At 43.5% G+C, this 13,937-nt stretch overlaps 1 protein-coding gene and 1 pseudogene across 1 annotated transcript in view; one reads left to right on the top strand and one right to left on the bottom strand.

Annotated features, from left to right (window-relative positions):
• Positions 1–13,937, bottom strand: part of RHBDL2 (rhomboid like 2) — a 53,642-nt gene that overhangs the window by 19,140 nt on the left and 20,565 nt on the right. The window contains exons 2-3 of the mRNA XM_007453782.1: positions 7,033–7,299; positions 2,365–2,513 (exon numbers count right to left, since the gene is read on the bottom strand). Of these exons, the coding sequence (XP_007453844.1) occupies positions 2,365–2,513; positions 7,033–7,278 (395 nt within the window). The 5' untranslated portion in view covers positions 7,279–7,299. The remainder of the gene's footprint in view (positions 1–2,364; positions 2,514–7,032; positions 7,300–13,937) is intronic.
• LOC103088281 (oral cancer-overexpressed protein 1 pseudogene) lies at positions 3,060–3,724 on the top strand (annotated as a pseudogene).

Here is a 13,937-nt window from a genome sequence, read left to right as displayed (position 1 = left end):
CTCTTTCCGCTGCTCAACAGCTAGAGCAGAAGTGGCATAATGCAGAGATCCTGTCATATACCCAGAAGAGAAATACTAATTTTTTTCATCCAAATTCTATGCACCCTTCAAGGTCCAGCTTGAATCCATGTCATCTGTGAAGCCATCCCCATCCTGATCATCCCCTTTTTCTGTTTATATTTATGTAGTTAATCCAACATCCATTTCTTTATCCCTTGTCTACCTCCTCTAGTGAGGCTAGAAGAGCTGGTATTGATTTTCCCAATCTCTCTTAGCTACGGGTAGCCAGGTCACGTAGTCCTGGCCAATGAGACGCAGGTAAGAACACTGCTAGGAGACTTTTAAGAGAGCCTCTATCTAAACAAAAGGGATGGATGTCACCAGTACCTGGTACTACCTCTTACCCCTTCCTGCTTTGAATGCAGAGCTACAGCAGCCAACTTGCAACCATGACAGAAAGGTGAAGGGAAAAGCAGAGATGTCAGCACAGGATCAAGAGTCCTGGCTTCATTAAACAGATGAACCAACCAGCTACCGCTGGGCTTCTTATATGGGCAAAAGATTTACCTACATTTTTTTAGGCCCCTGTTACATTTTCTTGTCACTTGCATCCAAAAGCATCCCTAATTTATACAACCCCATATGTGACATGTCCTACACAGCCTTGCGAATTCTTTTTGAGCACCTTACTCTATGTGTCAGACGCTGTAAAAATTGTTAAAACCACTGTCTCATTTAATCACAGCAACCTTATGAGGTAGGTACTATTACCCCATTTTAGAGATGTGGAAACTGAGGCACAAAGAGGTTAAATAACTACAGTATACTGTAATACTATACTGCCTTGCATTACCACTTAACTGACTGCTCCCCCTTATAATTTTAAACTCTTTGAGTGCAGAAGCCACATTTGCTTCGAACATACTTGTTAAATGGAAAACTAAAGTGTGGAAGTATCCACAGAAATGGGGCAATTGGTGATTTTGTCCCTAACTTGTCAAGCCTCTGAGCCCTGTGCCCTGCCATGGATCCCTATTTAGCCACTGGCCAGAGTTATCTTTCAAGGTCCAGGGCTGGGTAGGTTGCATACATGAAGTTGGCCTCATCTGAAACCCCAGGAGTCCACCAGAGAGGAGGGGCCAGCAGCGAGCTGCTCACTGTCTGCAGTGCGCATGGTGAATCACGGATTCTGAGCAAGGTCAGAAGGCTATTAGTATTTAAGAAACTGTAAGCAGGGACTTCTCTGGTGGTGCAGTGGTTAAGAATCCGTCTGCCAATGCAGGGGACACGGGTTCGAGCCCTGGTCCGGGAAGATCCCACATGCCATGGAGCAACTAAGCCCATGCACCACAGCTACTGAACCTGAACTCTAGAGCCCGCAAGCCACAACTATTGAGCCTGTGAGCCACAACTACTGAAGCCTGCGCACCTAGAGCCCGTGCTCCTCAACAAGAGAAGCCACAGCAATGAGAAGTTCATGCACCACATTGAAGAGTAGCCCCTGCTCACTGCAACTAGAGAAAGCCCGCATGCAGCAACAAAGACCCAACGCAGCCAAAAATAAATAATTTTTTTAAAAAAACTGTACCTGCCAAAAATGGCAGGCTCTACATCACCTATTGCTTGTATTATTCTAAATGAACATTATTATACACTCATCGAAATGCTCATGAATTAATTTTTTAAGTATTTGGCAGAGGTGGGGAGGATGGCACTGATGATTCACATTTTCAAAGGAACATTTAACAACATCACACAGCTTGAGGAACACACTTTTGGTTTGGTAACGATTTCTCTTCTCATTAATATTCCTTCATACATACCAATATTAGGCAGTTACAATGCAATACAAAGTACACTGGACCTAGAGTTAGCACTAATGGGTTGAGATCCTCACTCTACAACTTAGCTGTGGGACACGGAGCAAGAGTCTACATCCCGTAAGCCTCAGACACGAAACAGCAGGAGTAATACATGCCTCCTAGGGTTGCCATGAGGATCAAACAAGATTATGGACATGAAAGTGCCTGATCAATAATAAAGCACCGGGCTTCCCTGGTGGCGCAGTGGTTGAGAGTCCGCCTGCCGATGCAGGGGACACGGGTTCGTGCCCCAATCTGGGAGGATCCCACATGCCGCGGAGCAGCTGGGCCTGTGAGCCATGGCCCCTGAGCCTGTGCGTCCGGAGCCTGTGGTCCGCGGCAGGAGAGGCCACAACAGTGAGAGGCCCGCGTACCGCAAAAGAAAAAAATAATAATAAATAAAAAATTAAAAAATAATAATAATAAAGCACTGAACAAATGCTCGGGGTTACAATGACTTATAGTCACCTCTGATATCAGTGACTTAACTGTCAGTCCTTACCCAGCATGCACCAGCATGTATGAGATAAACCTCCAGGCTTCCTCCCTCTTCTCAGGACTGTAGATAAAGGGACTCTCCAAGATGCCCGTGTCCAAGGTGATCCACTGTTTCTGCGGCTTCCACACGGCATAGTAAATAAACACTGCCAGCTGACAGGGAGGGGCAGACACAGACGTTAACCACACCTTCTGCAGAGAGAGGCCCCATTAAAGCCCACGGGCACTACCTCTGTTTCAAACAATTAGCTCTCAAGAGGGCCACTCTCTAGCATGTGCTCGGAAGATGACAGGAATTCAATTCCCTGCCATATATCTGACCATACAACTGTGGGCACTTCCTCCAGCGATTAGGAGCAGCCGTAGACCAAACTGCAAAGAAGAATCTTTCGAACCCACTTTCCCCTCTTAAATACCCACTGCTCTCATCTTCCCACACTCACTATTTGGTCGTTCATTTACAACTTAATATGAAATTAAGTCCCTGCTGGCTTCTGAAGAATAGAGGAGGGAAAGGGAAAAATAGTAACTTTGCCGTGGACAAACCCGGCAAAGATGACCTTAACCAAGTGATGAAGGTCAATGTCACAGGGATGTCGTGTGGATGTCCCCTATCCTCTGCTACCTGACGTGATCTGATGAGAAGGGTACTTCACTTCTGTGGTCTTCCTCCCTCAAACCCATAACTTCAGTCTAATCATGAGAAAAACATCAGACATCCCAGACTGGGGGACATTCTACAGGATACGCGGCCAGTACTCCTCAAGACTATCAAAGCCATGGAAAGCAAAGACTGAAACTGGCAAGTGGACTTCGCCTCCCCAGGAGTGGTGCGTCCGTGCACGAGCCTCGCGGGTCTGCGGCGGCAGACCTCGTAAGGTCTGCCCTTACGAGGGGTGAGGGGTAAGGGCAGGGGGAGGGGCAGGGGCAGGGGTGGGACGGCTGCCGCCACGGCCGGGAGTCAGGACACATTCGACGCCATCGTGATGGCGGATGAGAGGTTTCACGGGGAAGGGTATCAGGAAGGCTATGAAGAAGAAAGTAGTTTGAGTATGTTTGAAGGAAGGCAGCATGGCACGTTTCATGGAGCTAAAATCGGATCTGAGATCAGGTGCTACCAAGGTTTTGCTTTTGCTTGGAGATGTCTCCTGCACGGTTGCTCCACTGAGAAAGACAGCAAATAGATGAAGGTCTTAGAATCGTTGATTGCAATGATTCAGAAATTCCCTTATGATGACCCTACTTATGATAAACTTCACGAAGACTTAGACAAAATTAGAGGGAAATTGAAGCAGCTTTGTTCATTATTAAACGTTCAGCCCAGCTTTAAAATTAGCATGGAAGGTTCTGGACTTTCATTTTGATGACAGACGAACAGACAAAACATCAAGGAACAGATGTTCATATGTTAAGTGTTTAAAATATGATTAAAGGCAAAACAATGATGGGGGATTCATTGTTTTGCAGGGAGGGTTCCAGCTTGGCCAGTGAAAGGGCTTCCTTGCCCTGAGGTCTGCCTGCATCGCCTCGGTGCCCCCCACAGGGCCCCTCCGCACAAGCACGTCCTTTGTTGGGCCCTGTCTGCTCTCCAGTCTGAACGCAGCCCTGGCAGAGCCCTCGCCGGGCTGCTGTCTCTGATCCAGGATCCAGGCCGTTGGCTCATCGGTTCTCGCCACCTGGCAGGCCTGGCTGGATATAGACTCAGGTTGGCTCTGGATAGGATAAACCTCCCATTTACGCTCCCCCCCACCCCGGGCTTTGGTCAGTGCTCAGAGGGACAGTTTTTAAAAAAATGAGAGCCACAGGGTTGACACGAAGCAGGTTAGTGGGAAGGAGTGATGGATACTGTGACATTTATTGACCCTTGAGATGGGCCAGTGCTGTGACCTGCTTCTCATGTTTTATTTAGTCCCTTCAGTAGCCCATGAGGTGGGCGTTATTCCTGTTTTATAGTCGAGGAAACGGAGGCCCAAGAGACTGCCTGGTCCAAGGGCAGCGGGCGGCAGAGCTGGGAATCCAACACCCATCTCCTGGTCCCCGCTCTAAAACCTACGGTCGCACCCACAGGCTCGGGGTCCCTGCCCGCAGATCCCTGCTGTGCCCCTTGGAGCTCTGGGGCGTCGCCTGTGGCCATGGACGTGGGCGTCTGGCTGAGAGGAGGAAAGGCCAGCCCTGTCCCCAGGGAGCCCAGACATGCTTTTCCTGTGTCCCCGGGTGGATGGGGCTCTGCAGCATCAAAAATGGTCAAGGGGAGGGGATTTTAAGGCCACCGATCTATGTGCAGAAACTTTGGAGCCTTACTGCAGCCTTCCTTTTAGTGTGAGTTCTCCATCTTCTGGCCGGACTTAAAGGCATTGTCTATAAGTGGTGAGGTCCCGGCAGGCCAGTCCCCCGTGAGATGCGTGGCTCCCGGGCGTTTCTCTGCAAGTGATGGCCCTTGTCCAGGCCCCTCGGGCACCCCGGCCAGAGCCCTCTCCCCACCCGCTACTGGCCCAGGGAGCAGATTTGGAAGCCGTGAGTGAAATTAGCACACGGGTAGCCGTGAATCTGTTCCAGATTTCAAAATCATTCCAGAGCGTCTGGGTAGACTGTGCTCCCCTGGCAGCTGCTGGGGGGTCTCTGCGGGGCCTGGGATGCTGGCCCTCACCATGTGCCGTGGAGGAAGAAACGGCTTCTCGTTGTTGGAGGACAAGACTCCGCCTTTATCCCGCTTGGCTTTCTTATGTGTGTCTCGCTGTAGGTTCATGGCCTGCAGTCCCAACTTCAGTTCTGCGGAGCCCAGGACCAGGCACACGGCCTCAAGATGTGCCTTTGTACAGACACCAGCAGCGCTCATCTCTGGCTGGTGGAATGAAAGGGCTTTTGTTGTCATTTTCCTGGGTGGATTTTTGTGTTTTCTAAACTATCTGTTTGGACAATATATTATTTTTATAATTGGAGAAAAAATAAACAGCATATTTTAAAGCAAAAAAAAAAATAAAGGACTGAGACACTGTCACAGATCAGAGTAAACTGGGGGGAATGTGAAAATTAAATGCAGCATGATACCCTGGGTTCGAGGGTATAAGAGGGGCAGAAAGAGGACACTAATGGAAAACTTGGTAAAAGCCAAATTAAGCCTGAAGTTTAGTTAACACTAATATACGAATATGAGTTTCTTAGTTTTGACAAATGTACTATGGAAATATAAGATATTAGCAATGGGATAAATTGTGTGAGGGGTATACAGGAAAGCTCTGTACTATCTCTGCAAATTTTCTATAAAGCTAAAATTATTCCAAAATAAAAAATTTGTTTTAAAAAAGAATTTTTTTTTTTTTTTTTTGGCCATGCCATATGGCTTGTCAGATCTTAGTTCCCCAACCAGGGATCAAACCTGGGCCCCTGGCAGTGAAAGTGTTGAGTCCTAACCACTGGACTGTGAGGGAATTCCCAAATTTGTTTAAAAATTTTTAATTAGGGAATTCTCTGGCGGTCCAGTGGTAAAGAATCCACCTTCCAATGCAGGGGACGCGGGTTTGATCCCTGGTTGGGGAACTAAGATCCCACATGCCGCAGGGGAACTAAGCCTGTGCGCCACAACTAGAGAGAAGCCTGCACGGTGCAACAAAAAAAAAAGACCTTGCATGCCGCAACTAAGACCCAACGCGGCCCCAAAAATTAATTAAATAAATAAAATTAATTTTTTTTAAAAATGGCCTTTGGCCTTCAACTATAAGTCTTACCCCCAGGTCTCCAGTCCTGGCCTACCCTGTAGATTTTAAAGTTGCCAAGCCTCCACAATTACATGAGCCAATTCCTTAAAATAAATCAATTTCTCTCTCTCCATATACATGTGTATGTAGATAGATGTTAGATAGATAGATAATGTGTGTGTGTGTGAGGGTGTATACATCCTATTTGTTCTGCTTCTTTAAAGAATCCTGACTAATACGGTCCCTGATAAGGAAGTTGAGGCATCAGTGGGAATTAAGAGGATGACTTCCTAATGGCCCTAAAGTCACACCCCACAGGCAGCCATCCTCTGTCAATTCCTTTATGAGGCATCATGGTGTGGGAGAAAAAGCTGGGTGAGATAAGGCTCAGGAGAAGCCCAGTCCTGGCCAAATAACTAAGTATGTGGCCTTGGGCAAATCACCCCACATCTCTGGGCCTTGCACTCTTTTCTGGAAAACAAAAGGGCTGACTAGACCAGAGTCTGAAACCCACTGCTGCCCATAGTAGGCATCATTAGAGGATCCCATTTTTTTCCTACTGAAATCTGGAGGCAACTTATAATTCTTCTAAACATATGGCTCCTGATAGACCTTACCAATCAATCAAAGTTGGTTCATGAGATCAAACCAATTTGCAACCCCCAAATTATTTGATTTCTAAAGTCCCCACAAACTAAAATGAAACGAAACTACTAAAACTGTGGTCACTGCTGGGCAGGGGAGTTGTTTGAAAAATAAAACTCGGCCCTTGGCTAAAAGTGACTGGGAACATAAGAAAAAACCTGGGAAGGGAACTCTGGAGAGGGTGAGGTCGAGTTCTGTGTGTGCTGTACTTGCCATCGCCAAGCTCTCCTCTTACGTTTTCCAGTCTCTTATCTAGACCTGATCTAAAGCCGCAGTGTGTGTGCAACCCCCCAGGGGTCCTTGCACCAGTGCCCACCACCCCGAATGCTTACCTCAGCAATGCTGATGGAGATGATGAACACAGGGGGCGGGAGGCAGTTAGCTCTTTCCAGGTATGTTCTTCGCACCGGTTCAGGAAGCATCCATTTTGAGACAATCCTGTGGACCTTTTTAAGCTTGAAGGGATCTTTACCTGCCCTGTCCTCTCTCATTTTCTCCTCTTCCAGCATTTCTTTCATCTCTCTATCCCTATTCAGATTCACATCCTCTTCCATCTCCAAATTATGAGCAGCAGCCATTGTCCTGAGTCCACCCTCCACCTGAAAGGGACGTGAATGTCAGGGAAAAACAGATGACCCTATAGTTTTGGGGCCATGGCTCCTTCCTGGGCTCTCTGGCACAACCATTGGTTTCCAGTGCTTTTCCTGTGTGTTAATAGAAGGCAGCTGAAGATCTGGTACCCAAATACACGTAATATCCATACCCTCATCACCAGTGTGCAATGGTGAAAAAGTACTAGAGTCTCCCCAATTGAGGGAGAGTACTCCCCAGAAGTCATTTATGGGTTCACCTATTGACACCACCCAAAGGATGGACTGGAACTTTGGGACGGCCACTCTACCTCATATACCAATTCCTTCCCCTCTGCCACTGACTCTCAAAGCGACCATTAGTGTAAGAAGCAGCTTTGCCACGAGGTTAAGTATCTCAGAGCCCAAACCACGCTCACTGCATAACTGAACTCAGTTTTGTCCAGCTTATGTAAATAATCTCCTTTCCCTTCTTAGTTTCATCTTGCTTCTGCTCCCAGGCCAAACGCAGATCTCTAGTTTCTGATTCAGAATCAAAAATGATTTACTGAGCATTGACTATATATCAGGTGCTATGCTAGGGGCCCCATTATAGGTTAAAATTTTCACTTCCCACTCCCCCCCTCAAAAATGATTTAAACCCACATCTTCTCCTTCTAAATTATCAGTGTCCTTTCTAAAATGCCACCTTGCCCATTCTGTAGCACTTGGGAGTTAAGTAGACCCTTCCTTACTGGTTCTCCAGATACAACATTAACACCCTCACTAAAACACATCTTCCCAATAATTCTCTGACATCTGACACTCTTGGCTGAGTTCCTACTAATTTTCACATCCAGTATTCCCTTGAACTCAATCCTCAACATCCAAACACTCAAGGATTTATTCAACAGATACCTGTTGAACACCTACTCTGTATCAGGCCACCATCCCTATCCCAAAGTGTTTAAAGTGTCATGCAGGAGGCTGAGGTCAATAAAAATTACACAAATAATTGTACAGTTACAGCTGTGCTAGGTGATACCAAGCAGATACATAGGTTACTGAGGCAGCATGTCTGTAACAGTGAGGCCTGCTCTCCATACTCTTTCCTCTCCCTGTGTCATGGTGCTAGCTATACTGCCCTTCTCCTTTTGGCTTAGTTCTGTTATATTTCACTTCTAGTTGAACTATTTAAATCTTTCAATCAAACGTTTTCACGTCAAAAAAAGGGGTGGGGGAGCCTCAAATATATTAAGGGAAAAAAATAATGTTGCCAGATACTACATAGAGTACAATCCAATTTTTGTAAAAAGTAATATATTGTTACACAGGAAAACATCTGGAGAATTAATCATGATTATATCTGCATGATAGGATTTCACTAGATTTTTGCCCTCTGTGCAGGAGTAGGTACAGATTTTGTGTACCCTGAAGCTTAAACAATTAGGGAGCGGGGGCGGGGGGGGTCCTTGGAAAAAATAATATAAAATTAAAATTACAAAATAAAAAAATTATAAATGTACATACACTGCTTTAGAAGGAGCCCATGCAAGTAGAAATCTGAAGCTTAAGCTTTATTAGTTTCACAAGTAATCCAGCCAAAACAATCCTAAAAAAGAAGAACAAAACAGGAGGTATCACACTCTCTGATTTCAAACTATATAAAAAGCCACAGTAATCAAAACAGTATGGTACCAGCACAGAAACAGACAGACACATAGATCAATGGAACTGAATAGAGAGCCCAGAAATTAACTCATACTTATACAGGCAATTAATCTACAAAAAGGAGGCAAGAATATACAATGGGGAAAGATGTCCTCACACCACATACAAAAATAAACTCAAAATGGATTAAAGACTAAAATATAAGACCTGAAACCATAAAACTTCTAGAAGAAAACACAGGCAGTCTGCTGTTTAATATCAGTCTTCGCAATATTTTTTTGGATATGTCTCCTCAGGCAAGGTAAACAAAAGCAAAAATAAACAAACGAGACTACATGAACTAAAAAGCTTTTGCACAGCAAAGAAAACTATCAACAAAGGAAAAGGCCACCTACTGAATGGAAAAAGATGTTTTCAAATGATATATCTGACAAGGGGTTGATATCCAAAATATACAAAGAACTCATACAATTCAACATCAAAAAAACAAACAAGCCGATTGACAAACGTCCATAGGGAGAGATTGGTTCAAGATGGCAGAGTAGAAGGACATGCTCTCACTCCCTCTTGAGAGAGCACGGGAATCAAAACTGACTGCTGAACAATCATCGACAGGAAGACACTGGAACTCACCAAAAAAGATACCCTACATCCAAAGACAAAGGAGAAGCCACAATGAGACAGTAGGAGGGGCACAATCACAATAAAATCAAATCCCATAACTGCTGGGTGAGTGACTCACAAACTGGAGAACACTTGTACCACAGAAGTCCACCCACTGCAGTGAAGGTTCTGAGCCCCACATCAGGCTTCCCAACCTGGGGGTCCAGCAACAAGAGGAGGAATTCCTACAGAATCAGACTTTGAAGGCTAGAAGGATTTGATTACAGGACTTCGACAGGATGGGGGGAAACAGAGGCTCCACTCTTGGAGGGCACACACAAAGTAGTGTGCATACTGGGACCCAGGGGAAGGAGCAGTGACCCCATAGGAGACTGAACCAGACCCACCTGCTAGTGTTGGAGGGCCTCCTGCAGAGGCAGGGGGTGGCTGTGTCTCACCGTGAGGACAAGGACACTGGCAGTAGAAGTTCTGGGAAGTACTCCTTGGCGTGAGCCCTCCCAGAGTCTGACATTACCCCAACCAAAGAGGCTGGTACGATCCAGTGCTGGGTTGCCTCAGGCCAAACAACCAACAGGGAGGGAACCCCGCCCCACCCATCAGCAGACAAGCAGATTAAAGTTTTACTGAGTTCTGCCACCAGAGTAACACCCAGCTATACCCACCACCAGTCCCTCCCCTCAGGAAGCTTTCACAAGCCTCTTAGATAGCCTCAATCACCAGAGGGCAGACAGCAGACGCAAGAAGGACAATCCTGCAGCCTGTGGAACAAAAACCACATTCACAGAAAGATAGACAAGATGAAAAGGCAGAGGACTATGTACCAGATGAAGGAACAAGATAAAACCCCAGAAAAACAACTAAATGAAGTGAAGATAGGCAATCTTCCAGAAAAAGAATTCAGAATAATGATAGTGAAGATGATCCAGGATCTCAGAAAAAGAAAGGAGGCAAAGATCGAGAAGATGCAAGAAATGTTTAACAAAGATCTAGAAGAATTAAAGAAGAAACAAACAGAGATGAACAATACAATAACTGAAATGAAAACTACACTAGAAGGAATCAATAGCAGAATAACTGAGGCAGAAGAACAGAAAAGTGACCTGGAAGACAGAATGGTGGAATTCACTGCTGTGGAACAGAATAAAGAAAAAAGACTGAAAAGAAATGAAGACAGCCTAAGAGACCTCTGGGACAACATTAAATGCAACAACATTCGCATTATAGGGGTCCCAGAAGGAGAAGAGAGAGAGAAAGGGCCAAGAAAATATTTGAAGAGATTATAGTCAAAAACGTCCCTAACATGGGAAAGGAAATAGCCACCCAAGTCCAGGAAGTGCAGAGAGTGCCATACAGGATAAACCTAAGGAGAAACACACCGAGACACATAGTAATCAAACTGGCAAAAATTAAAGACAATGAAAACTTATTGAAAGCAGCAAGGGAAAAATGACAAATAACATACAAGGGAACTCCCATAAGGTTAACAGCTGATTTCTCAGCAGAAACTCTACAAGCCAGAAGGGAGTGGCATGATATACTTAAAGTGATGAAAGGGAAGAACCTACAACCAAGATTACTCTACCCAGCAAGGATCTCATTCAGATTCGATGGAGAAATCAAAAGCTCTACAGACAAGCAAAAGCTAAGAGAATTCAGCACCACCGAACCATCTCTACAACAAATGCCAAAGGAACTTCTCTAAGTGGGAAACACAAGAGAAGAAAAGGACCTAGAAAAACAAACCCAAAACAATTAAGAAAATGGTAATAGGAACATACATATCGACAATTACCTTAAAAGTGAATGGATTAAATGCTCCAACCAAAAGATACAGGCTCACTGAATGGATACAAAGACAAGACCCATATATATGCTGCCTACAAGAGACCCACTTCAGATCTAGGGACACATACAGACTGAAAATGAGGGGATGGAAAAAGCTATTCCATGCAAATGGAAATCAAAAGAGAGCTGGAGTAGCAATATTCATATCAGATAAAATGGACTTTAAAATAAAGAATGTTACAAGAGACAAGGGAGGACACTATGTAATGATCAAGGGACCAATCCAAGAAGAAGATATAACAATTATAAATATATGAGCATCCAACATAGGAGCACCTCAATACATAAGGCAACTGCTAACAGCTATAAAAGAGGAAATTGACAGTAACACAATAATAGTGAGGGGCTTTAACACCTCACTTACACCAGTGGACAGATCATCCAAACAGAAAATTAATAAGGAAACACAAGCTTTAAATGACACAATAGACCAGATAGATTTAATTGATATTTATAGGACATTCCATCCAAAAACAGGAGATTACACTTTCTTCTCAAGTGTGCATGGAACATTCTCCAGGAGAGATCACATCTTGGGTCAAAAATCGAGCCTCAGTAAATTTAAGAAAACTGAAATCATATCAAGCATCTTTCCTGACCACGACACTATGAGATTAGAAATCAATTACAGGGGGAAAAAAATGTAAAAAACACAAACACGTGGAGGCTAAACAATACGTTACTAAATAACCAAGAGATCACTGAAGAAATCAAAGAGGAAATCAAAAATACCTAGAGACAAATGATAATGAAAACACAACGATTCAAAACCTATGGGATGCAGCAAAAGCAGTTCTAAGAGGGAAGTTTACAGCAATACAAGCTTACCTCAAGAAACAAGAAAAATCTCAAATAAACAATCTAGCCTTACACCTAAAGGAACTAGAGAAAGAAGAACAAACAAAACCCAAAGTTAGCAGAAGGAAAGAAATCATAAAGATCAGAGCAGAAAGAAATGAAATAGAAACAAAGAAAACAATAACAAAGATCAATAAAACTAAAAGATGTTTCTTTGAGAAGATAAACAAAATTGATAAACCATTAGCCAAACTCATCAAGAAAAGAGGGAGTGGACTCAAATCAATAAAATTAGAAATGAAAACGGAGAAGTTACAACAGACACCGCAGAAATACAAAGCATCCTAAGAGACTACTACAAACAACTCTATGCCACTAAATTGGACAACCTGGAAGAAATGGACAAATTCTTAGCAAGGTATAAACTTCCAAGACTGAACCAGGAAGCAACAGAAAATATGAACACACCAATCACAAGTAATGAAATTGAAACTGCGATGAAAAAAATCTTCAAACAAACAAAAGTCCAAGACCAGATGGCTTCACAGGCGAATTCTATCAAACATTTAGAGAAGAGCCAACACCATCCTTCTCAAACTCTTCCAAAAACTTTCAGAGGAAGGAACACTCCCAAACTCATTCTATGAGGCCACCATCACCCTGATACCAAAAGCAGACAAAGATACTACAAAAAGAGAAAATTACAGACCAATATCACTCATGAATATAGAAGCAAAAATCCTCAACAAAATACTAGCAAACAGAATCCAACGACACATTAAAAGGAGCATAGACCATGATCAAGTGGGATTTATCCCAGGGATGCAAGGATTCTTCAATATACACAAATCAAACAATGTGATACACCATATTAACAAATTGAAGAAGGAAAACCATATGATCATCTCAATAGATGCAGAAAAAGCTTTTGACAAAATTCAACACCCATTTATGATAAAAATTCTCCAGAAAGTGGGCATAGAGGGAACCTACCTCAACATAATAAAGGCCATATACGACAAACCCACAACAAACATCATTCTCAATGGTGAAAAATGGAAAGCATTTCCTCTAAGATCAGGAACAAGACAAGGATGTCCACTCTCACCACTATTATTCAACATAGTTTTGGAAGTCTTAGCCACAGCAATCAGAGAAGTAAAAGAAATAAAAGGAATCCAAATTGGAAAAGAAGAAGTAAAACTGTCACTGTTTGCAGATGACATGATACTATACATAGAGAATCCTAAAGATGCCACCAGAAAACTACTAGAGCTAATCAATGAATTTGGTAAAGTAGCAGGATACAAAATTAATGCAAAGAAATCTCTTGCATTCTGATACACTAATGATGAAAAATATGAAAGAGAAATTAAGGAAACATTCCCATTTACCATTGCAACAAAAAGAATAAAATACCTAGGAATAAACCTACCTAGGGAGACAAAAGACCTGTATGCAGAAAACTATAAGACACTGATGAAAGAAATTAAAGATGATACAAACAGATAGAGAGATATACCATGTTCTTGGATTAGAAGAATCAATATTGTGAAAATGACTATACTACCCAAAGAAATCTACAGATTCAATGCAATCTCTATCAAATTACCAATGGCATTTTTTATGGAACTAGAACAAAAAATCTTAAAATTTGTATGGAGACACAAAAGACCCCAAATACCCAAAGCGGTCTTGAGGGAAAAAAACGGAGCTGGAGGAATCAGACT

The sequence above is a fragment of the Lipotes vexillifer genome, unplaced genomic scaffold (assembly GCF_000442215.2).
Source record: "Lipotes vexillifer unplaced genomic scaffold, Lipotes_vexillifer_v1.1 scaffold213, whole genome shotgun sequence".
NCBI lineage: Eukaryota > Metazoa > Chordata > Mammalia > Artiodactyla > Lipotidae > Lipotes > Lipotes vexillifer.
Note: the sequence above shows the minus strand (reverse complement) of the source record. Positions and strands in the feature narration are given on the sequence as shown.